A 25,681-nucleotide genomic window follows, 5' to 3' on the forward strand; every position below is an offset into this window, starting at 1 on the left:
TTTCATAAGATCCAGACGGAATATCGATGCTACACAACTTTTTTCGATCATTTTTCTCGTAGTAGTAAAACTTTTCGCCATCGATGTTTGGAATCGAATTAAATGTATGAAATCCCAACACTGCTACATAATACTGTCGGTTAGGGTCAAGCACAAGAGGTACTTGAGGAGTAAACGAAAACTCGTTGGAAGTACTTGTCAAGGTCAACAATCGAGATATGACTAATACATTTGAATAGGTGTATGAAATTAAATAGCAAAATATGTTAAAAATTCCTTTATTTATTCTTATACTGTTACAAATTTTTCTCATAATATGACACATTACAAAATACACATCTACTTTCCATATACATGCCGCAAACATCACTCCATTCATGTCTATCATAGTCTTTCTTGCAGGGTAAATAATCTTCTAGTGCGCGACGAATATCTTGAGGTAGTTCATACCAAACAACGCTCGTTATATTTTTCATAAAAATGCAAATGGCACTTCTCAATATATCGTTAGATGGTTCCATTGTAGAGAAACTTTAAACAAAGATGTCCACAGTTAATTTGGTTATAACTTTGATATTGGTCGTTATTGTAGAAAATTCTTCCACCGTTCAAGTAGGATACTAGTTCTCGCGGTGGTTTCAAGCAACCATATGAATCAAAGTACTCTATATCGTTGTTTATCTTTCTGTAAGCTACCCAATGTGTACCGGGGTTTGTGGAAATGTCGAGATTAATAATAGCACATTCATGTTTACGAGGGCTACGTGGTAAATTATCTCGCATGAACACGCCGCGGAAATTTGAAATTTTAAGTAGTTTAACAAATCTATTTAAATCCACATTGGTTAAAGGCCTATTAGGTAGCTTCAGCGGAAGTTTTTTGTCTTTTTTAAATATAATCCAAAGCCACCTTTAGCGTTTTTTCGCAGGTATAATCCTTTGCCTAGATGTTCCATTGCATTGTTGTGACGTTTATCTTCTTCTAGTTTCTTTTGAGCATTCTTTGAATCGATAACAGTTTTCGCTATCGCGCTTACGCCCCCAGCGAGGCTTCCGAGAGCTGATAGGCCTGCAAAGATTGGGATTAAAGGTAAAATCCCACCAGATTTTGGTTCAAATGAAATAATTCTTGGAACACGTACATTTTTCTTCCCACCTACATTCTTAACGGCTGTTCTAGCTGCTGCAAGTGCAAGTAGAGCGGATTTACGCAGATTTGGTGACGGAGGAGCACGTTTCAATGTTTTGATAATTGGCTGTAACACATGTCGCTTAAATGAACCAACACCTTTACCACGTTTCATACCCATACCCAGTTTTCGTTTAGCTTTCATTGCTGTAGTAGTTAACCAGGCAGCGGTTTTTTCACCCAAAGATGCGTCTTTTGCTTTAACTCGTTCCCACGCTTTATTTTCCAACACCCAATCTGCTTTATGTCGATCTTTCAATGAATTACTTTGGGAATATGCGAGATCGTGATCTCTCGCAGCTCGATCTAACGGATTTATCCCCGGATCTCCACGAGCTAGACGTTTCTGTAATTTAGTTCCAGGTCCTAGATATTGGTAACCAGGAGCATGCAATTCAAACGGTAGACTATTGATCAGAGAATTCAACACTCCTTCACCTTGAACGATCAACATTGAAATGAATCGCTTTTTGAAAAATGTCTTTATATAACCATGTGTACAAAATACATCTCAATCACAAGATGAAGGTCATTCAACAAGACAAGACACTAGCAGTGGAAAACTTGGATTTTGTCGACAACGTGACAAGAACCAGCAAACATGGTGCATTGCTACCACATTCATTTCGTGCTATCATATGTGGTCCAAGCGGATGTGGAAAAACTAATGTTATGTTGGCATTACTTTTTGACCTGAATGGCGCTAAATTCAAAAATGTTTACGTTTATTCAAAGTCGTTGTTTCAGCCCAAGTATCAATTTTTGAAGGAAGTGTTGGAGTCTGTGAAAGAAGTAGGTTATTTTCCATTTAAAGATAATGATGATGTTATAAGCCCAAGTAAAGCTAAACCAAACTCAATATTCATATTTGATGACGTATCAACGGATCCACAACAAACAATACGTGAATATTACTGTATGGGTAGACATAAAGACATTGATTGTGCATACCTATGTCAATCATACAGTCGAGCAGGCAAACAACTTTTACGTGATAATGCGAATCTTATTGTATTGTTTAAGCAAGATGAGCTCAATTTGAAACACGTCTTTGATGACCACGTATCACCTGATATGACATTTGAGCAATTTAAACAATTTTGTTCCGAATGTTGGAAGGACAAATACGGTACATTCGTCATTGTTAAGGATTTCGATATTTCTAACGGACGATATCGTAAAGGTTTCGACAAGTTTATAAAACTGTAGGTATGATCGAAAAACACGCATTGTATAACAATATGTCGGACAAAGAGGTAGCTGCGCGCACGCGTAAAGTTGCCGAACTAGCTCGTGTCATTCGCAAAAAGTATTTGGCATTAAAGTTAGGTAAAACAGAACAAGATGAGTCGCTAAATAAACTCTTTAAGCCCATAGCTAAACCTCTAACAGATATTGCGCAATCGTCAAAAACGTTGCATCATGCTATTAATAACAAGCTTAGACACGTTAAAAAAGAAGAGGTGAAAACGGAGGAAGAGATAAAAAAAGAAGCCAGAGATGATGATGTATTTTCCGATGCAGTATCAATCGATCAAGTTAACGAACATGATATATTTGATCCTAATAATGTTTCGAAAGAGGCTATTGATGAATATATCGAGCAATATCCTCCAATGAGCCATAAGTATATAAAAGAATTTTGGATGAAAGATAATAAAATTGATAAAAACTACGGACCTATTTACAATGATGAAATTGGCTGGATGTTGGGTAAACGACGAATAAACTTTAACAAAAACAAAGGTAGTATACAAGTCATCAGTGATGGTAGTGGGGAAGGAGGATGGGTGCCGGGAACGCCAGGTCTATACCAACTAATTTTCTATGATAACCCTGAAGATTATAATGATACAGATTTAAAGCACTATAAAAGTTTATTAAATAGTACAGAAGTTCATCTGGATTCCAAAGGTCGTCTTAAAGGTGCAACTGGGAAAAAATATCATCATATTATCAAACCGCTATTTAAACCTACCGATGAAACAACAAAGAAATCGCCACCGAAAACTCGATCTACTGCATTAAAGAGACAACCTTTCGAAGGTCTTGTTCGTTTAGCAAAAACGACTCGTTCATCATCGATGACAACGTCTCCTCGAACATCGTTATCTTCACCATCTAGCTCCAAAGGGTCAGGGCTCGTCGATAATTCTCATTTGATCTACAACGATAATCCTATTGAATATGTATATTGGGATGATCCAAACGAACTATGCGACAGACTCAAATTGCTGGTTGCTTCCCAAGAAGCAGGAAACACATCTCACAATAATGAAATTGTTGCCATTATCAACGAATTACGTGAAGCAGATATTATATATTAATGTTTGGATTATTGGAACATCATTTCCAACATGAGTGTTGACAAGTTTGGTCATCATCATTACCGTTCTAATGAACAAGTTGTTAAAAAGCTACGTGAAGGCTTAAAGCAATCCATTTTGGATTTACAAAACCAGATACATGAAGTACATAAAGACATTACACGAGATCCTCCTGTAGCAGGTAATCATCTTTCCAATAAGAAATATGTAGATGACAGCATTGTTCGTGCGAAAACTTTTCTAAGAAAAGAGATTAATTTGATACAAAAAAATAGAATTCAAAAAGATACTCAACTCGAACAAAAAATCTCAAACTCCATTAGTAAAATAGAAGTTAATTTAAGTAAAAAAGTTAACGAGTTGTCTGATGAGAATAAAATGACTGCTTCGAAAATATCTGATTTATCAAAACAAATGCATGAATTTAAAAATGATCTTGATATATTTAAACAAGAAATGACGAAGAATATTACAGATGCCGCCAACCAAAATGCACAAATTATGATGAAAACGTTGGAAATAGAAAAAAAGATTAAAACGGCGGATCTTAAATCACATGATTTAGATGAGCGTCTTAATGTAATGGAAGATTACCTCTTACATTATAAAGCTAACGGAACAACGAATTAGCGTTAGTTCAAAGAATCGAATCGTTGGAAGCTAGACATGGCATTTACCGAGGAGAAGATACAACTAGTTAACGAGCTACACAAGCCTGCACGAAAAAATTATCCTCGTCGACGAACAATCATTAAAGGACTAGACGATTTGTGGCAAATGGACCTTGCTGAGATGAGGCCTTATGCCAGTCAAAATAAATCTTACAAGCTCATTCTTGTTGTAATTGATTGTTTTTCAAAGTTTGTGTGGACTCGACCATTAAAGACGAAAACAGGTGAGGAAATTACTCGAACATTTTCGGATATTCTCGCTCATACTCGACGATGTCCGAAAAATTTACAAACAGACCAAGGCACAGAATTTTTTAATTCCAAGTTTCAAAATCTCATGAAACAGCATAGTATTAATCACTATAATACCTTTAGTGTTAAAAAAGCAGCCATATGTGAACGAGTTATTCGAACATTGAAGGAAAAACTTTACAAGTATTTCAGTCTTAATGGAACTTACAAATGGATTGATATCTTGCCTCAAATTACAAAAGAGTACAACAACACGAAACACAGCAAAATTCGACTTAGACCTATTGATGTTAATAAATCTAACGAAAATGAAATTTTACGAAAATATTATACTCACTTGAAAATTGCCGGTCCAAGAAAATTGAAAGTTGGTGACGTGGTTCGCATTAGTAAAAATAAACACATTTTCGATAAGGGATATAAACCGAATTGGACAACAGAACTGTTTAAAATTACTGAAATTAAAATAACGAATCCCACAACATACTTGATTGAAGATATGACTGAAGCGCCTATCAAAGGAGCATTCTACGAAGAAGAATTACAGAAAACAAAAAATAAAGACATATATTTAGTAGAGAAAGTACTGCGCAGACGTGGAAATAAGATGTATGTTCAATGGTTGGGATTCGATAGTAGCCATAATAGTTGGATTAACGTTAAAGATATCATTTAGGATCTACTTTTACATATACCGCGTCGATATACACTAAATGAGTGGGGGGTGACAAAAAGTATAAATTTCATAAATGCTGCAAGCTCATGCCCAGTTGTTCCTGCCAGTTCATCAATATGAGTTCTCAAGATAGTGGTTATAGTTCATCAGACGATATGGTGGTAGCTGCTGCTTCACCATCAGATGATATCGATTATGATGCTGAATTAGATGGAGTTTTGGCGACATTCGAAGAAGCAGCCAAAAATGAACCATATTATTTACTAGAAGCATCCTTTCCGCTTGACAAGTGTATAATCAAAGTTGGCCTTTCTCCAGCTCGTCATTTCTCATCAGCCATTATTTTGTGTCAGCACAACAAGAATGCAAGAATTAGTTTAAACACGTTCGAGTGGGATGATATAATCGGAATTTTTAAGCAGAAGATTTGCGATTTCTTTAACAGCACCTCTCAAGATGATTACAATCCTATCGAGTTTCAGTGTGGAGACTATTGTAAAATTAAACAAATAGTGTATGATTCAACCAAGTTCCTTGTTATTGAAAAGCATGGTCTGGAATACTATCTAGATGAAAGGGATGTCAACCAAATCCTAGAAGTAAACAGCAGTCTGGTGTGTCATCGTGTATCGTTATTGGATAATTTACACTTTCATGCTTATTATAGAAATGTTATCGATTTGATACAATCAAACTTTTGCAGCAGAAGCAGTTTATATGGACCACTTGAAGCTTTAACTGCGTTTTGCGAAATTTCCACAGACACTTTGTTAAGTAGTGCTTTAAGAGAATATTTATATTATTATAAAATTAAAGTTGTAAATGATTTTATGTAATAATCAAAATAAATGCTATTTATGCAAACATGTCTTTTTTATTTTCACGTTGAATGTCTCACAACGCTGGAAAAGATAAGCTGAGACTTAAAATTACAGGAAAACAATGTATATTTTTTAGAGTTTTTATTTTCTACTTATAATAATTACAAATGTTGATTTTCACTAAATTACAATTATCATTCTACATATTCATTTAACAAATAGCCAATCCATTTTCGTGTGGAGATTGATAAAGCTATAAAAAAATTGGTTATGTTTTCATTTATTAATTTTTGTTTTTACTCAATCATTGTGGTTTCATAATGACCCCAAGGTAAAGTGTCATGAGAATTTTGTTGCAAGTAACGTTTATCGTCATACGGACTTAATGCAATTTTTTCTTGTGTTATTGTAAAAAGATCATGGGCGTAGGAACGAAACGTTGATTGGGTAACACTTTTAGTTGTAAATTCGTTTAAACACTTAACATAATCATCGAAAGTAATGTCATTTTTTACCGTTGAATATTTTACACCCTTAGATTTTTTTGTGACGCCTAAATTATTTGCAAGTCTTTCAATATTTGCATCATCCATATTATTCTTGTATTTATCCCACAATGCATTTCGATCCTCATCCGTCGTACTAATCTTAAACGAATACATTTTAGATCTAAGTCCGACAAAATGAGTCATAATGCGACCGTTTGCCTCATCTTTCATCATTCCGAGAACTTTTTTGTTGACTTGAGGTATTCCATAAATATTATTCTCAGAATAGTCTGATGTATCGAATTTGGATAAATTTGCTTTAATAACATCTCTGTAAACGTCATCACATTTTAATTCATAGATAAAACTATCAGTGTCCCCATACATTAGCTTACAATTTTCAACTCCCATATATGGCAGCATAAAGTTATAATGAAAATCGTACATACACACTTTGGATATATCTAAAATTGACATGCCGATGTACAATGGTTTGTTGAAAATGAGCTCTGTTTTGTTAAGTTCGATTGCCATTAAATTTTCATTAAACACAGTTCTATTATGAAATCTTGGACTAGCAATCAAATTTTTCGCTCCATATCTTCCATCCCATTTTGATACAAGTTTTACAATGCGATGTTTCCTAATGTTTTCCATCGTTTTACCAAATATGGCGTTGTTGGCTAACTTGTACAAGTCTTTTTCAAATGCTGTAGTTGCTGCAGTTCGCAATTTTGTATTAAGATCGATATATGGCTTAAGCCAAGCGCTCTGTTTGAATTTCAACACTTTATGGATTTTTGTTAGTTTGAGTCCTGCATTCAGAGCTTGTTTTAGATTGCGATAATGCAAAGTGTACTCTTTTTTATGGTACAAGGTGGTCATAAGTTTTGGAAGCTTACTTCTTGGTGGCACACGATGTTCGCAACAAAACGGTAAATCTCGATGTAAGTCATGCAAGTGTTCTGGGTATTCCAAATCCACTTGTAGTATGTATCCTGTATCTCCATCGTCAGGAATAGACAAGACATCAATATTGGTATCGACCCACTCGAAACCCCCATATGGTAAGAATTGAGACATTGCCCAACCATACAAATTGTTGACATCTAAATATAGCACATATTTACTAGGCTTTGATGGATCATAATTATGCATGTATTTGTTATTTGCCTCAGAATACCGATTACTTACTTGACTTATACCACCTCGGATAGCTTTCTCAATAAACATGATTTTATCGATATCATTCAGCAGTTCAAGTTTACATCCAGTATATTTAAGCATTGCATCCCAAGAAAATCCAGGCATGGTATAGTACCATGCAGGATCAAGACTGTATGTACTTCGACATTTTTGTCGAAAATTTTCAAAAATGCAAGTCAGTAACATAATATCAGTTTTCATGTACAACATACTATATTCCAAAATATTTTTAATACCGAATGACTGCCAAACATTCTGAGCATGATGATACATATTTTTGGAGATATGTTCACCCGATAATGAGCTGTAAAATTTATCAATTGATGGTAGTTGCGTTTCATTCAATTTATTGAAAGACTCAATATATTCGTATGGGAATATGCCTTTTCGTTTCAATAATTCCATTTGTTCGGGAGTGGTATTTGGAAATTCGCTAGCTAAATATCTTAAATCCTCAGGTTGCAATGTGGCAGCCAACTTGTCCAATGATGAATTTAAAAATCTCAGTGAATCAACGAACCTCAACTTAATACTGACCTCAGAATCGTATATTGTAAATGAAATATACTTTTCCTTATTTATTGGTAGTAAGCTGATACTACCATTTTTCGCAAGATCTCTAATCATCATATGCGAATCGTAACCGCTAAGATTATGAAAAAAAATTGGGACAACGAAAAGTTTTTTGAAATTTAAGTTACACACTTGGTGTGCGAATCCTCGAAAATCTCCGGTAAAATGGTCATGATCACGAACAATTACATCCTTATCTGAAAACGTTTTTTCGCAAATGTGACAATTAGATGCATTAAAACTGGGTGTGACATTCATAGGTACAATATCTTTAATTTTTCCTTGCACAAATGCCGCCAACAACGTCATTTCCTTGGCAAACCACTCCATGCAATCTTCACCTGCGTAACTTCGGTAAAACGATAGAGATTCATCGTAAGAGCATTTTACGTAATAACCTGCACTAAAGGCTTTATGCTGCTGATACTTAATTGTTTTGCATTTTAATGGACTATTTTTAACTTTGTTCAACATTGACTCAAAATCGGCATAGACTACAAAAGGAGTTGTTTGTTTATAAATATGATTTTTAAATTCAACATTCTGATATGATGGAAAAGAAACTTTACATTCATTAATTTTCTCACAGTATTTTGCATGATCATTTAATCTGTCAAAACTACTAAAATAATTCAAACACCTATCACATAAAAATTTTTTATTACGTTTCTTACTTAACTGCCTGGACATAAGTCGAGACATATCTTTAATCATGCAATAATGATACTTAATTTCTACAGATTCATCGTGAGCCATAGGTGCTTCGTAGTCATTCAATTTTGGAAAATATTTATCTTGTACAATCAATAAATTTACATGTTTAGTTAATTTGGTTTTGCATAGCCTTACCGGCGTTGTTACGTAAAATGTTCTCTCTTTAGCAACATTCATTTCTAACCCGTACACGTTTACAGAAATATTATTTAACTTTTCAAATTTTGAAATACCCTTTATAGTCATAGGTGTCTCTAGCCCATCGATATTTAAGACAGTCGCATAATGTGGATATGAAGATGTACGATCTGAACTGCATTTAGCTGGATAAATCGCTGAAACTATGCTCCAAAAAAAGCACGCTTCATCATCGTTTTTGATATTAATACATGCGTGCTTCTTTTGGATTTGTTCTGGTAGTCTAATGAACGACGTAGCTCCATTTCCCACTTCATATTTATTTATATTGACTTCTAAAGAAACTATTTTTTTCAAAGCCCACCCTGATCCCGTTTCTTCAAATTCCGATAGCTTAGACATTAATTTATCGACTATGTTTGTGTGAAACCATAAAACCAAGTCCGTTCCTGCGTCTATGGCTTCGTTTTTGGTATTAAAATATTTAAATTGGTTAATATCACCTCCTTGATTTGATTTTCTAATAAATTCTCCACATAATGTCATATTACATTTTATCATATATAATTTTTTTAAAATGTTTTTAATTCGAATTCTAAATAACTTAAAACAATCCCCGAAAAATTGCATTAAATCTTTGTGTCCTAGATTAATAATTATACCTGTTCTGATTCTACTCTTGAATGCGGAATTTACATCTTCCCATTTAACCCGACGATGTTTAGTAATTCCACCACCCACGCGAAGACCGAAATTTTGAATTTCCGATTTAATTGTCTTTAAATGCCCCGCGTTTGTCTGTAGTTGCCGTAATTTAGCTAATTCCAAGTCCCCACACCGAATCGCTTTAGTAAACAAAGTCAAATGTCTTTTAATGTGATTTAACCAAATATTCGCTTCTCGCGGTGTATAATTTCGAAACAAAACATCACGCGCTTGAATTAAATGTTGTACAATGTCACTACTAAGATCACCAATGTTACTCATGATTAAGTAAAAAGCAATAAATCAATAAATGAAAAACTCACCAATATTTTTTTTTATCCTCTAATTTTCTATTATTTCAAACGAGGCGGCTGGCTGCACCTTTCCAGTGGCAACGTTTCCTCGGAACACCAAGCTGTACTTTCCCTCGCTGAAATGTTCCAAATGCGGCCTGTAGAGTTCAACCACCCTTTGCGGCAAGAACGTCACCTCCTTTTCTAATTCAATAAGGATGGGTTTCCCAAATTTCGTATCGACTTCTCTTGCCGCAATTATCTTCTGGGGTACTCCTACGGGTAGGCTGTTTAGCTTTCTAATTGGCTTGATTGTCTTCTCTGTAAGCAGAGAGGATGCATTAATCTTTTTTAGGTCCATCTGCAACAATATATATTTTCTTAATTTAACAGTAACATATCTTTGACTAGCAATTTCTTAATTTAACAGTGAAATATCTTAGTAGCAATATTATTTTACAAAAATTCTATCTATTATAATATGTATATTTTTTAATTTAACAATGAAATAGTTTTTACTAACAAAACTTTCATAGAAACAAAAAATTACAAATACCGCACTATTTACAAACATTTTTTTTTTTTTTTTTTTTTAGAACGGAGAATATAACCAAGTAATTTGAATAAAATGTTTAAATCAGAAAAATTATTAAGAATTGGAAATTAGTAAAGATAATGATGAATTCTAAATGATATAAAAAAGGTTAAGTATTATAAAACTTACTTTTGTATATATAATTGCCGGCACTTCACAAACACAGAACTTCTCCGAACGGTACTTTGTATAATTGCTGACGCTGCACAAAACACACAACTTGTCTGAAGGATGATCAGAATTGAACTGACGATATGTAGTGCATCTGCTCTTTATCTAACTGCCTCTCCCACGCTAAAACTATGTTGCGCAATATTTCGTAAGACTATTCATTTATGCATCACATGCCGGGCTTAATTATTAAATACAACGGAATGTGCACCTGCTTCCTGCCTCCATGCGAATATATTTTATCTCACATTAACTAGAATTCCAAAGTGCACGTGTTTCCGGCTATATATCGTGATCGCGTGAGACATTTTTAATAGCCGGCGTATCCGATGATGTCATTATTCTCAGTAGCAAGATCTATTTTATAAAGATTTCAACTGATCATGTAAAGTATAAATTGAAAAATAAACGAATTTTTGTTATTATGGTAATCGATAAAATATATACGAGGTAACTCGTAAAATATAAATTGAAAAAATTTAGAAGTTTTACGCTAATGGTTGTAGGTTTTAATTACAAAAAATACGAGGAAAAATTGCTCTCTTTGTCTGTCGTTCGTCTTCTTCTCTTTGTCAATTCATAGAACGCAGTCACCGACCAGCGATTGAACATCGTTCTCATTGGTTACGTTGGACGTGTAGCTTCGTTATTATTGGGGGGGCGTCTTTTCGGGAGGAATGGGGGGACTAGGGGCGTCTTTTCGGGGAATGGGGGGGACTGGGGGCGTCTTTTCGTTAATATTGTGGTACGACTCCACCATTAGTCGATGCACGTCTTTCTCATTGGCCGTTGATGCACACCATTGGCCTCCAACGTCACGAGGATGTCCGCCATTGGTCGAGGACACGTTTCTGTGGCATCATTGGTCGAGGAAAACGTTCTAACGTCACGAGGAGGGTGTTACTATGTCACCATTGGTCCCTCATCGCTATACCGCCATTTCTATGTTGTTTATTCAAATTCTAAGCTGTCATTGGTCGCTGGGGGTGTTGCTATTCCCACCACTGACGCTGCTATGCTGCCATTGGTCAACGACACGTTCCGACGTCACGAGGACGTCCACCATTGGTCAGCAAGACATTGGGGGACGTTCCTATGCCACCATTGGCCTGCTATTCCCACCACTGACGCTGCTATGCTGTCATTGGTCGACGACACGTTCCGACGTCACGAGGACGTCCTCCATTGGTCAGCAAGACATTGGGGGACGTTCCTATGCCACCATTGGCCTGCTATTCCCACCACTGACGCTGCTATGCTGTCATTGGTCGACGACACGTTCCGACGTCACGAGGAGGGCGTTACTATGCCACCATTGGCCTGCTATTCCCACCACTGACGCTGCTATGCTGTCATTGGTCGACGACACGTTCCGACGTCACGAGGAGGGCGTTACTATGCCACCATTGGCCTGATATTCCCACTACTGACGCTGCTATGCTGTCATTGGTCGACGACACGTTCCGACGTCACGAGGAGGGCGTTACTATGTCACCATTGGTCCCTCATCGCTATACCGCCATTTCTATGATGTTTATTCAAATTCTGAGCTGTCATTGGTCGCTGGGGGTGTTGCTATTCCCACCACTGACGCTGCTATGCTGCCATTGGTCGACGACACGTTCCGACGTCACGAGGACGTCCACCATTGGTCAGCAAGACATGGGGGGACGTTCCTACGCCACCATTGGCCGAGGGGCGTGGTCTAGAGACACGAGGTACGTTCCTACGTCACCATTGGTCGAGGGGCGTGGCCTCGAGACCCTAGGCACGTTCCTACGTCACGAGGGGGGCGTGGCCTTGACCCATGAGGATACGTACGCTTGACGATCGACGTGTGACGTCACTTCCGCTCCAGAAGGAACCCTATCTATCTACTCATACCAAATCAGCTCATTCAATGTATTTTATTTGAGTAATTTTTATTATCATAGTAAGCTGTGCTATTATTAATTATGAGGTAAGCTTAATAGGATCTAGAAATTGATTTTAAATTTTATTATTAAATTTTAATATATCGAGATATAGCTGGTACTTAAAAGTAACTTAGGTAATTAATATAAAAATTATAAGTGGATATATATCTGGCAGTTATACCTATATTATGTTATTTTTTCTTGGTATATGATGGAATACATGAAAAAGCCACTTACTGATACGGAACTGCTAGATATTATTGAAAATGAAAATTTTGATGAATTTATCATAGATAATAGTATGGATACTCATACTGAACTAGATTACGAAGAGTCTGGCATTCAGTTGTCCCAACCTGCCTATCAAACCAATCCACACATTTCTGGAAGTCTTCAAGATAAGGAGCAACAGCTATTGGATAATCATCATCACACCGTTAACAACAAAGAATTTAAATATGAAGAAAATGAAGTGTCATTTCTGACCATAATACGATAATACAATATTTCCAATAAATTTATACTATATTTACCAATGGTACTTTTCAGTACTGTTAATCCTACTTTATTAAAATAGTTTTAAAGCTGTGTTTTAATATTTCTGTCAAAAAACAGTAACTATTTTAAACAGTGACAATAGGTTTTTATACAGTTATCTGACAGATTTTTAAAGTGCATAGGTCAGATAAGTTGGTAAATAACTACTTAATTTGTAATTGTCTCTTATATGCCTTTAAATTGTATTTAAGATCAAAATTATATTAGCTGGTAAAAAAATTATTATTCCGATTTACATTTCTAGATAGATCTTTATTTATATAGAAAAAAACCTAATATACATACAATATAAAGAAAGTAAACTATAAATTTTTGATATATTGTTTAAGTAACATTTTGAAATTATTGAGACTAGTACATTTTTTTACAGATGTAGGTAACTGATTAAATTTAAGGAAGCTTTTAGAAAACAGCGAATTCATCATACTCTTATACATAGTTCTAGGTACATATATGTCATCTAAACCTCAGGTATTATAAGAATGAATACTTTTGTTGAAAGAAATGAATTCTTGAAAATATTCAGGTGATACTTAAGCCATTTACTATTTTGAAGACCAAAATCATGGTTATTTTCAACAGAGAACCAATTTAGAGTATTTAACATCGTCCCAATTGGGGTACGGCGATTTGCTTGAAGAATTATTCTCATTCCACGGTTCTGTAATTTTTGTAGCATGTTAAGTTTGTTAAGGTTAAATAAATATAAGATTGATGAGCAATAGTCAAAATGTTGAATAATTGTGTTATATACTGTTATTTTTGACTCCATTGATAAATTTTGAGATATTCTACTCAGAAAGTAAAGTTTTTTTGATATTTTTTTATGAACATACTCGAAGTGACTCAAAATTCAAAATATTGTCAAGCTGGAATCCCAAATATTTAACTGTTGTGACAATTTCAATTTTTTCATTATTAATATTTAAATTTATGATATCAGAATCAAGCAACCTATATTTATGTTTGGTAGTGAAAACCATTGCCTTTGTTTTTTTCATATTCAACTTCAGTTTATTCATTTTTAAATATTTATTAACCATATCTAAAATAGTGTTCATTTTTTGAATAGCTACATTAAAATTTTCATCACTACAACAGATTAGAGTATCATTGGCAAAAAGATTAAAAAATTCACAAATTATTTGGGCCTAATACACTACCTTGAGGAATCCCTGTATTACTATCTATTTCAGATGACAATTCTTCTTTAAATCGAACTTTTGTTTGCGATCTTGTAAATAATTTTCTAACCACGCAATTACTGTACCTCCTATACCATACTGATAAAGTTTAGAAATCATTATTGTCCTGTCAATGGTTTCAAAAGCTCTTTTTAAATCAAGAAATACACCGACTACATACTTATTTTTATCTAAATTACTCTTTATGTGACATAATGTAACTTGTAACGCTGATTCACAAGAGCAAGAATTGTTTTCGAAAACCTGATTGATTATTAATTAAAATTTTATTTTTTGTTACATGTTCCAATAATTGTTCATAAACAACAATTTCTAATATTTTCTCTATAGGAGGTAAAGTATTGATTGGTCGGAATTGTTCAGCTTTGATAGTGTTTTGTATTTTTTTAATAGGGGTGATGGTGCTTATTTTTAATACATCAGGAATTCTACCCGTAGTAAGAGATGTATTAATTAAATTTAACAAAACGTGCCCAATGGTTTCAAAAACTTCCTTTACCATTCTGCAATTTAACGTTTCATGTAGTGAGAATTTATCATCTAAATTGACAACAATTTTTCACAAATCCTGCATAGAGAGCTCTTCAAATTTTTCAAAATTTAAATATAGATTACTATTTACATTACACCATGTTTCAGAATTATCAATACTTTGAACAATACTTTCAACAAAATACTCATTAAAACTGCTAGCTATTTCTACGCTGTTTGTTAACCGTTTTAGGCCAGTAGTAGTTTCAAAGATTACAGTGTTTTTCATTTCTCAACTATTATCATTGATTAATTTTTTTAAAGTTTTCCACATTTCTTTTGGATTGTTTCTATACCTGTCTATTTTGTTAAAATAGAACCGCTCTTTTTTTTAGCTTTAACATATTTATTACCTTATTTCTATGTCTCTTAAAAACCTGCCATTTATGTTGTTTTTCAATGACGTCAATACATTTTTTAAAATCTTTATAAGCCCTATCACGTTGCTGAATTTGTTTAAACACCTCATAATCAAACCAAGGTAATTTTGATTGAAACTGGCATGTTACAATTGGTATTATGCCATTGATTACATTTTCACAATTTTGCAAAATTTCCTGGTAAATGATATTAACATCAACAAAATCTAAATTAAAGTGACACATGATAAGATTAGTTTTGATTTTACCTATGTTTTGATTACATAAATTTCTAAACTTGGATATATTACCATCAGATATATTATAACTATTATTATTGGAGATATTTACTGAAATAACGGAATGATCAGTAATTTTTGGACAATCGTGAACACAAGCACTTATATTATTTTGATTAGAAAGTACATAATCTACCAAAGTTTTACTAGTGTCAGTAATACGGGTAGGATCACTAATATATTGTTTTATCCCATAAGCCGAAAACAATTTAATTTTTTCAGCATAGAAATTACTAGCCAACAAGTCATTATTAAAATCACCAACTAACACACAACGGTAGTTTTTAGTAAATGAGGCATCACATATTTCTTCCAAATCTTCAATAAATTGAGCATCAGAACTGAATGGTGAATTGTATAGTATTGAATTTTCAAGTTTCACTTCAATATCTTCAATATCTGATGCCGTCCTAGTTTTACTCAATAAAATTATTTTGGGGTTATAGCAAGTTATGGATTCTTGGACTTGGTCTCTATTTTTTACTATGCTTTGGGCGTTGAGATAAATTATATCGGAGTTGAAAGGTATATTAGGGTTTACAAAATGTTTTTTTGAATGGATTTCGAAACGATAGTTGGTTTATTATTTATATATCTAATAGATTTGGTAGTATCACCGTTATCAATCAAAGTGTGTAGTTTATTTTTAATCGCTTTAAAATAGTCTTGTTGAGCCTTCGTTTGATCACCAAATATTCTAATGCTTGGAATAGAAATTAATTGTTTATTCTTAAGAACAAATTTGGCATCTTCTTTTGAATTAAGAATAACTTTGAGCGGCCTACTCTTGTTTCCCATATATCTTCCCAAGAGAATCACTTTTAAATTATTTTTGTCAATATTAAAATTATTCAATATTTTCCCAATAGCTGTTGCATCTTCAGAATCACATTCTACTTGCGTTTTCATTTTTGATTCATTCACGTTACAGATAATTATGTTAGAAGCCTGACTCTGCCTCTCAATCATCTCACATATTATTTCTTCTTTATCTTCCCCATTGTTAGGGTCATTACTGTCAACAGAATCTGATATATTTTTTAAATGTTTGATTTCTAACTCCATATGATCAATTTTCGCCAGCAATTTAGGAATAAGCTTTATCCCATTCTGATGATCCTCACAATAAAATTTAAGCAATCTCTTACCTTTGAGGTCCGTAACTTGTAGTTCTCTGGCATTCAATCCAGAACGTTCCCTATGTGTCGACCTGGTGTAGCTATCACAGTTTATGGTAGCATCTCCAGTTGAATTTTTACAAATAACACACTCCATTATAAACTTTAATCATAAGCACAGCACCCGTACTATCAATGTTTAAATTTTAAACGACCACTTTTTACTGTCTTATCAAAAAAGTATTATTGCCTTTTTATTTGCAAACGATTCGCACTCTAAACTAATATGGGGGGACTTAAATATATATTGTTACTAACCTTTTTCAGTTTTTTGGTTTTCTTCAAATGGGTTAATTTCATGTTGTTCTATTTCAGTACTTATGGGACATTTCTTTAAGTCTAAATTATCATATGTGTCATGTGTACTTTGCCTATTGGATTCTTCCTGAATTTCACATTTAAAGCCATCCAAAAGAATATCATCCAATTCATTATACTCTATTTTTACTTTAGACGTTTCCTCGCTAATTTCTTGTTTTACTTCCATTTGATTACACTTGATTTTATGTATCCAATAATAATTTTAAAGCCAAAAAGCGAAATCACAATAAAAATTCGGGTAATTTCTTTTGTTTTTGTTTTATTTAGGGCAATGAACATAACCTACAATGTATATTCTTCTTCTTCCATTTATTTGCTTGGCCTTAGCTACCAGGCTATCCGGCCAGGATCTGTGTATTTATACTAAATGTTCAAGAGCCGTACCTAAGGTACATCTGGGGTGATCTGGGCTTAAGCTCATAGCTCCTCAAACTGCAACAATAGTTAAAGGAGAAAAAAGAAAAAAAAAACCAAACCGTAACCGTGGAACCGTAACATTTGTACAATAAGTAATTCCTTTTACCTGTCTTATTTGTTGGAACCAATTTTTCCAACTGATCCATAGGTTTTCCTTATATTTAGTTTGAAAATCTTTAAAGGAAGTCTTTGGTTCTTCAGTAACTGGTAGCTTTCTTCCAAGTTTAGCAAGATAATCAGCTCTATCATTCCCAACTATCCCGGCGTGACTTGGAATCCATGCGAATTTATTTTCTTTATTTTGTTCATGGAGTTGACTAAGTTTTTGTTTTAATTGAAGAGTTTGTGTCTGCTGCAGCCTTATAACTTGGTCTTGTAATTTTCTCCAGAGCACTTTTTGAATCACTACAAATAAGGCTTCTTTCAAAATCATTCTGTTGAATTAATTCTAATGCCTTTTTTATCGCAAATAATTCTGCTGAACAAATTGAATTAGCAGATGGTAATCTTGCTGTTAATTCGGTGCTTTCATTAAGTTATATACCAATGCCCACATTACCTTGTTCATCTTTGGATCCATCTGTGAAGATAAGTATATATTCAGATCAGTTATCAAGGTACCATGACACAAACTTGGCTTGGTTACCTTCTTTCCCTGGGTTGAGAGTTTCATAAACTGTAGGAGAAATCTGCGAATCAAGCGCGAAGGAGTGACAAGGAAATAAGAAGTTATGAGCCACCTCATGAATCTCATGAAGCGTATTCTGGAAGGCAGCCAGTATTGGTGGGAAGTATTTACTTCTCCGGAAACTAAAGTACCGTAATTCAGAAACACTATATGAAATTGCTCTATTGAAGAATATATTGGGTTGTCATATGCTACCACCTTTAATATAAATTTAGATGCTAGCCAAATCCTTCTAAGATCTAACGGTGTTTCCCCACATTCCGACAGAATAATATGAAGTGGAGAGGACCTTATAAATCCCGCAACCCCCCCCACCTCACAAATCGTCCACAGCTCAATACAGAGCTGAGAGCTCTGTATTGAACTTTATCCAATTTTGTAAGTAAGGAACGGGCACAACCTCTAAGGAAAATCGATCCATAATCAAGGTGTGGCCTAATATAGGCTTATATATATATATATATATATATATATATATATATATATATATATATATATATATATATATATCTCTCTCTCTTTGTCAACCATTTTCCATCCACTCCTGAATGTAGGTCTCTCCCAATTGCTTCCATCTTTCTCTATCTTGCGCCAATCTAATCCACTGTTTGCCTGCCACTGTTCTTATGTCATCTACCCATCTTTTTTGAGGTCTTCCCGTGCTTCTTGTTGTCGTCCTTGGTCTCCATTCTAGAATTCTTCGTGTCCACCTGTTGTCATTATATCGGGCTACGTGACCTGCCCAGCGCCATTACATTTTTGCAATTTCTTCCACAATATCCCTAATCTTCGTTCTACGTCTTATCTCGGTGTTTCTAATCTTGTCTCTTAGTGATATTCCAAGCATGATTCGTTCCATTGCTCTTTGCGTTGTTTCTAATTTTTTAGCAGATTTTTTGGTAAGGGCTACTGTCTCCAAGCCGTAAGTACAAACTGGTAGTATGCATGTGTTATACACCTTTTTCTTTAAGTTTACAGGAATGGAGGTGTTTTTCAAGATATATGCTAATTTGCCGAAAGCGCCCCATGCCAGTTGTGTTCTTCTTTTAATTTCAGCATCTTGATTTGGTTTTCCTAGTTTGATAACATGACCTAGATATATATATACTTATACTTATATATATTTTATATAAGGCCTATATCTAGGCCTTATATAAAATGAGTAAAGTAGCAGGATGTGCTCCCCACCATGTTCGACACAGGCACCGAATTATATTGACTCTACTGTCATCTTTTCAATTTGGCTTTTCCAAGAAAGGGAACTATCTAAAATAACTCCTAGATGAGAAACTTCCTGTTTCCAATCGAGCAAGATGTTATTTACTAATATTTGTTCGGAGTGTTATTTCTATTTCTATAAAAAAAATCGCTTGACTTTTGCTATAGGACAAACACATTCCCTTGCCAAGAAGTTTTCCAGAAATATTCTCTACGATGTCATTTAATTTTTCCACCACTTCCAACCAACTGCAGCCAGAAAAAAAGAGAGCAACATTATCTGCATATTGAGTCATTAGGACATCCTCAGGCACACAAGATGAAATTATGTTCATGACAATGTTGAATAATGCTGGACTCAAAGGAGAACCTTGGGGTAGACCAGCATTAGCTGTTTTTGGCCCCAATAGATTAAAGGAAATAGGATCTCGGACGAACACCGAACGATTTGTCAATATATGTTTAATCAACTCAATAAGTAACAAAGGCAAATTGAGATCTCCCAGAGCATCCAATAATTGGGTAATAGATACTTTATCATATGCTGAAGAAATGTCTAACATAACAGCTGTCGCTGGCTTCCTTTTTGAAATATTAATTAATTAAAATTTTATTAACCAGATGGATAATGTTTTCAGACACCCCTCTACCTTTACGAAAATCTGTTTGGAAAGGCGATAGTATCAGATGATGTTCTATATACCAATCTAACCTTATATTTATCATATTCTCTAAAAGTTTACTGACGCATGAGAATAGGGCAATTATTCTCCAAACTGAAAGACAATTTATATTTTTGTTGGGTTTGGGAATTAAACAAATTGTTTGCGATTTCCATTGCGTTGGAATATGTTTTTCCCTTTTAAGACAAAAATTGAAAAATTTGAGCAGAAAATTGATTGCTGACTCTGGAAGATGTTGCAACATAGAAAATGTTATACTATTCTGGCCCGGAAGAGTATCTCTTCTTTCAAATAAAGCCAATAAAATCTCGTTTAAAGAAAAGGATTCACACTCGATAGTATTAGATTTTACTGGGTGAGATGTAACATTCTCAAAAACAGGTGGAGTCAATGAGATAAGCATTTCCTCCCCTAGTAAAGAATTGCTGAGAGTTCTGACTAAGGCCCTATGGAAATTTCTCACTTTCCTCCACATTACTGATATTGGGGTATCAGGAGAGATTGAGGAGCAAAACATGGCAAATGATTTTTTCTTTTTGGACTTTTTACAACGTGCCCTAATCTAAAGTAATAAAGTTCTCTAAAGATGGTTCCTGTTTAAACTTCCTGACTGCTCTTTGATTTAATCAAAGCAGAACACTCTTCATCCCACCAAGGTATCTGAGGTTTAGAAAATCTAAAACGCTTTTTCTTACGGATGAACCTATTAGCTGCATCTAATAACAGGTTCTGAAAATCTGTGTATGAGTGATCAGAAATATTGTGAATATTAGACTCAATGTATAGATTAAATTGCTCCCAATTGGCTTTTTTCACATTAAAGATACTGAGACCTTAAAGAGGGGCATTTATTTGGGTGTTGGTTCTATCTTGCCCATAACACACAACAAATGGAAAATGATCGCTAGCTCCTATCTCTGGAAAAACTTCCCAAAGAGAGTCTGCAGCTAAACCTGGAGAAGCTATCGCAACGTCAGGAACACTGTTAGAATCAGGAGGTGAAATTCTTGTCGCTTCTCCAGTGTTGAGAAAGCACAAGTTATCTTCCTCCAAAAGATCAGCAAGTCGATTACCATTTGGATTGTTAGATGACGATCCCCATGAATAATGTTGACAATTCAAGTCATCTATGAAGAAGAAAGGTTTATCACACACTTGGATCAATTCTCTAAAGATCTCCTTGCGAAAACGTATATCTGGTGCCTTATATGAGTCTATAATGAAAAATTGTTCAAATTTAACAACAATAGCCTGCCATTTCTCAGGTAAGTGAATGTGTGAAATATCCAACCTATCAGCTGCCAGAGACTGATGTATAAGAATAGCTATTCCACCCCATCCATCAATACTATCATCCCTATAACAGTAAAAATGAGGAATATACAACTGTTGCGAAGATTTCAAATGAGTTTCATTTAAAAGAATGATATTAATATGAAATTCTTTAAGAAACACAGTTAAATCCTGTTTCTTGTTAAAAACAACCGTTAATGTTCCAATGTAAAATATTAAAATGTCATAACTAATTTATATTTATTCCAGATTTAGCCATACGGCTCACACTCTCTCTAAGGGGAAAATTCACTCATCCCAGATACCTACGGTATCAAAAGGATTGAGCTCTGGTGGGACGCTTTCCGTGTTATCGAGCCGTAGGTGACTTGGTATGCTGGAATATCTCCCAAAAATTTTCGTACACATCTGGACGTTGAGAGTAGTACAGCTTTCTGCATGGTCTTGTAGAGATGTTCATTCAGACCTAGCTTTTTTATGTTTTCTAGGAGGTTCTTTGTCTGGGTACTTTCCATTCTCTACTGTCTTCGTATTTGAATTTGAAAGAACCAGTACTTTTAGTTGAAGAATAGATTAAATTATTTCAAATTTACTAAATTATTAATCTCTAAAAATTTAAAGTATGGTTCTGTCGTAGCTTGTCACAAATTTCTCAATCCCAGTCTGTGTTTCCGTTTAAAATATGGCGATCGCATTCTGACACACTTCAAAAGCGGCGTCTTAGAGTGGGCATTCTTATTGTAATTTATTCTGTGCCTGTGATAATTAATTATTGAAAGACTGATTAAATTAAATATTAAACAAATCTGTAATATCTATAAATGTGTGGGTCAGCACTGCCGACCCTGCCACTGACCAGCCGCCACTGTTAAAAACATTCTGTTTTTATAAGAAAAAATTGGCAGTCGAGATTAAAGCAAAATTGATAACTTTCAGTTGCCTTATTCATAGTTAATGTATATAATATACATATTCATTAATGAAACAGTATACAGAAAGTAAACATTAATTACTGCGGCGTACATTTTAATGGAAGGAAACAAAACATCACATGCACTGAGGGTTATCAAAATTATATTTAAAACTTTATACCTAAACAACTTTATTATCAAATAAAATATTTAATTATATTAATTCCAATAAATACAATAATTCTATGCTTTCTTTATAAATACTTCGCTTCCAACGCTGATGTTGCTTTCATCGTCAGTGACGTTATCTTTATTCAGATAAATTCCAAAATTGATTTTTCCTTTAAATGTTTTGGATAACGTAAGAAGTGGCTCTTTCGAGATACTACCAGTACATTGGTCGATACAGATCATTTGGCATCTCGTGCATTTACCTGCAAACTATAAAATTATATTAATTTAAAGATTCCCTTTTTTTAATTCATGGAAATTTTTCGAAAATGAGCAAAAAAGAAGTATAATGTGTGTATCGTTGGCGGTATATAGGAAACGCTATAGTTTTTCTACTATGTTCAATTGTTCATGTCGCTAAAAAACATTAAAATCTGCAATACAATCTGAGTGAATTAAGTCAAAACCTTCCTTAGAACATTGCTTCGTTTTCCCTACTTCTAGCAACTGCTCTCCATTCTTTAACTCTCATAGATTTCACATCCTCCTCAAATTTGTCCGGGTATGTAAGTTACAGACTGCCTCTAGAGTCCCACCCCTACTCTTCAGTCGAAAACTTATTTGAAAGTCCATTCGTTTAAAGGCGCGTACAGACCTACAAACGCATGCGGTGAGCAGCCACGAATACACATACGTATGCAAATGTGGACGGCGCTTTCGTAACCTCTCGCCGCATGCGTTGCTTCTCACGAATGACTTGAGCACACATGCTGCGAGCCAGAGTGGTGTCGGTTTTTTCGCACACATCAAAGAAACATACGTGTGCGTTCGCGCTCAGTTTAGACAGATAGGGTGGGGATTTGTTGCATTTGCAAGACAAGTTCGGATTTATTGAGTTTTATTCATTTTATTGATTTATGTGTAAAATGGAGTGGTCAAATGAACAATGTTTGCAATTAATAGATTTGTATGAAGAAAACCCTATATTATGGGATCCACAAAATAAGTTTTATTATTCAAAAACAAAAAAAGAAGATGCATGGGAGTCGATTTCAAGAAATCTTGATATAGATTCAGCAGTTGTGAAGAAGAAAATAAGCAGAAATTGTCCAGTATTAGATTCTAACGCCAAATCTACTAGTAAATCGGACTTCATTTGTAGGGTTCTTCTTTTAAACAAATGCGTCGTCCACCTTCGCCTATTTTTCCTTTGTTTTTCTTTTTTAATGAACTAATAACTACAAACGCGGCACTAACCATAAGCAGCTGCTGAGACATTATTTCACGAATGGATGGAGCGCCTTGAGCACGCATACATATGCGGTGATTTCTAATTTCAACGAATGCTCTTAGCGCGAATGGTTTGAGTACGCACGCATATGGCTTCTCACCGCATGCGTGTGCTAGTCTGTACGCGCCTTTACAGCCAGTTCAGACAGCATGCCCGGTACGAAAATGTATCGTCGCATCATCGAAAGAAATATTATCAAACCAAATATCTTTGGTTCCCAGAGCCCAGAGCTCTAGTCAGTCTGTAGCAACGGTGAATAATGGATGTCAATACGTTTGTTTGGTATATAACACGCCAAAAACAACAAAAAAGAAGGTATTGGAAATATCTGGAAACAAGTACTGATATATAAAAATATTAAATTTATACGTCCACTTTAACCATGTTGTACCTACTACATCACGTCAGAGATAGTAAACAAATAATTCCCGTAAGCAAATAAGGTAAAAAAGTAAAATAAGTAAAAAAACCGACAGTAAACAAATAAAAAATTATGTATTATTCATACGCTTTTTAGGTTTTGTACTAGTTCGACAAAAGAATCTTGTGTAGAAGCGTTATAGACAAGGCGAAAAGTTCGCGTTCGTTTGGAAAAATATTCCCATGAGATTTTTTTGCACAATCTCTTTTATGAGATACCCCAAAATAACATTCAAGAGGTCGCCCAGACGAAAAGTTGTTCAAATTTTATTAAAAAATAATTTTTTTTGAACAAATTGTAACAATCAATTTTTTCCGACCTGACAATTTTTTTTTTAACTTTTTGGATCATGCTTAATAAAATAGGTCTCTTGTAGTTTTTCTGTAAACTTCAGTTATAAATAATGTTAAACTAAGAAAAACTCAAAATTAAAATTTTCAAGGCTCAAAAACACAAGTAAAAAACATTATTTTTGAACTCACCAAGAACGTAAATTTAAGTTCAAACCTCGTTTTATCATTTTCCGATAAGTATTTTGGGCCTATTTTATTTTAAAACATTGTTTTTAACCCAGATATTACTACCGTCCTTTTAAAAGGCAGTGTAAATTATGCGTAATTTAGGTTAGTACAGCTACCAACTGATAGATGGCTCTAGATGGAGTGTTTTCAAGAGCCAGCATTCGACAAGTTTTAATGATTTTAGTGCGCGCACATGCTGTAATTGTGAGGTTATCTGTGTAAATTGCCAGGTTTTGGACTACAAAATGGATGCTTATAATTGGAGGTAAGTCTAGAATTAAAAAACTGTTATTTCATGGCATTGGCATGTGGATTATTGTATAATAGGGACTTATGTACGTAATTTCTTGGCTCGAATAGTTGTCACGTTGTTTCAAAGGCTCGCCGCTTGGGATTTCATTTTGTTCTTTTAAAAGGACGGTAGTAATTAGTACTACCAACGTGCGTATTGTTTCAGGTGGCCTCTCAAATTGCATGAGCTATTAGAAGAGCTTGATTCTGATAAAATCCCAGTCCCTCCAGATGGTTTGATCATATTTCCCCCAGAAAATGCCAATGATGATGTCACCGATTGCGACTCCGGCGATGAAGAACTAACTACAATAAATAATTTACCGGGTAGTCAGTTGAGAAACGATGTAGAACTTGTTTTTGACAACGCGACTGAATTACCACAAGATTCTGTGAATTTCAGCCTACCAGAAGAAGATTCGGATGATGACAATATACCATTGGCTTTGTTTCTTTCCAAGGAAAAGCTGCCCCATCAATTAGAGAAGAAAATATCTGCACACTGGATTCAAGGAGACTTGTATCAACACCCTGATTGTACTTACTGGAAAACTCAATTTGGACCGAAAATGACTCAGTCGCCGATGGAA

General features: G+C 34.5%; 2 protein-coding genes across 5 annotated transcripts in view; both read right to left on the reverse strand.

Annotated features, from left to right (window-relative positions):
• Nucleotides 1-17,445, reverse strand: part of LOC140441256 (uncharacterized) — a 39,435-nt gene extending 21,990 nt beyond the window's left edge. For all 3 annotated transcript variants that reach the window (XM_072531862.1, XM_072531863.1, XM_072531861.1), the window contains exon 1: nucleotides 17,124-17,445. Coding sequence is in view for 1 of the 3 variants with exons in the window: in XM_072531861.1 (XP_072387962.1) it covers nucleotides 17,124-17,352 (229 nt within the window). In the remaining 2 variants the exon portion in view is untranslated. The remainder of the gene's footprint in view (nucleotides 1-17,123) is intronic.
• A 5,094-nt stretch (nucleotides 17,446-22,539) lies between these two features.
• mal (molybdenum cofactor sulfurase) overlaps nucleotides 22,540-25,681 on the reverse strand; it is a 73,715-nt gene continuing 70,573 nt past the window's right edge. For both annotated transcript variants that reach the window (XM_072531865.1, XM_072531864.1), the window contains one exon: nucleotides 22,540-22,837. In XM_072531865.1, coding sequence (XP_072387966.1) covers nucleotides 22,640-22,837 — 198 coding nt within the window. In that variant the 3' untranslated portion in view covers nucleotides 22,540-22,639. The remainder of the gene's footprint in view (nucleotides 22,838-25,681) is intronic.

This window comes from Diabrotica undecimpunctata, chromosome 5 (genome assembly GCF_040954645.1).
Source record: "Diabrotica undecimpunctata isolate CICGRU chromosome 5, icDiaUnde3, whole genome shotgun sequence".
Classification (NCBI taxonomy): Eukaryota; Metazoa; Arthropoda; class Insecta; order Coleoptera; family Chrysomelidae; genus Diabrotica; species Diabrotica undecimpunctata.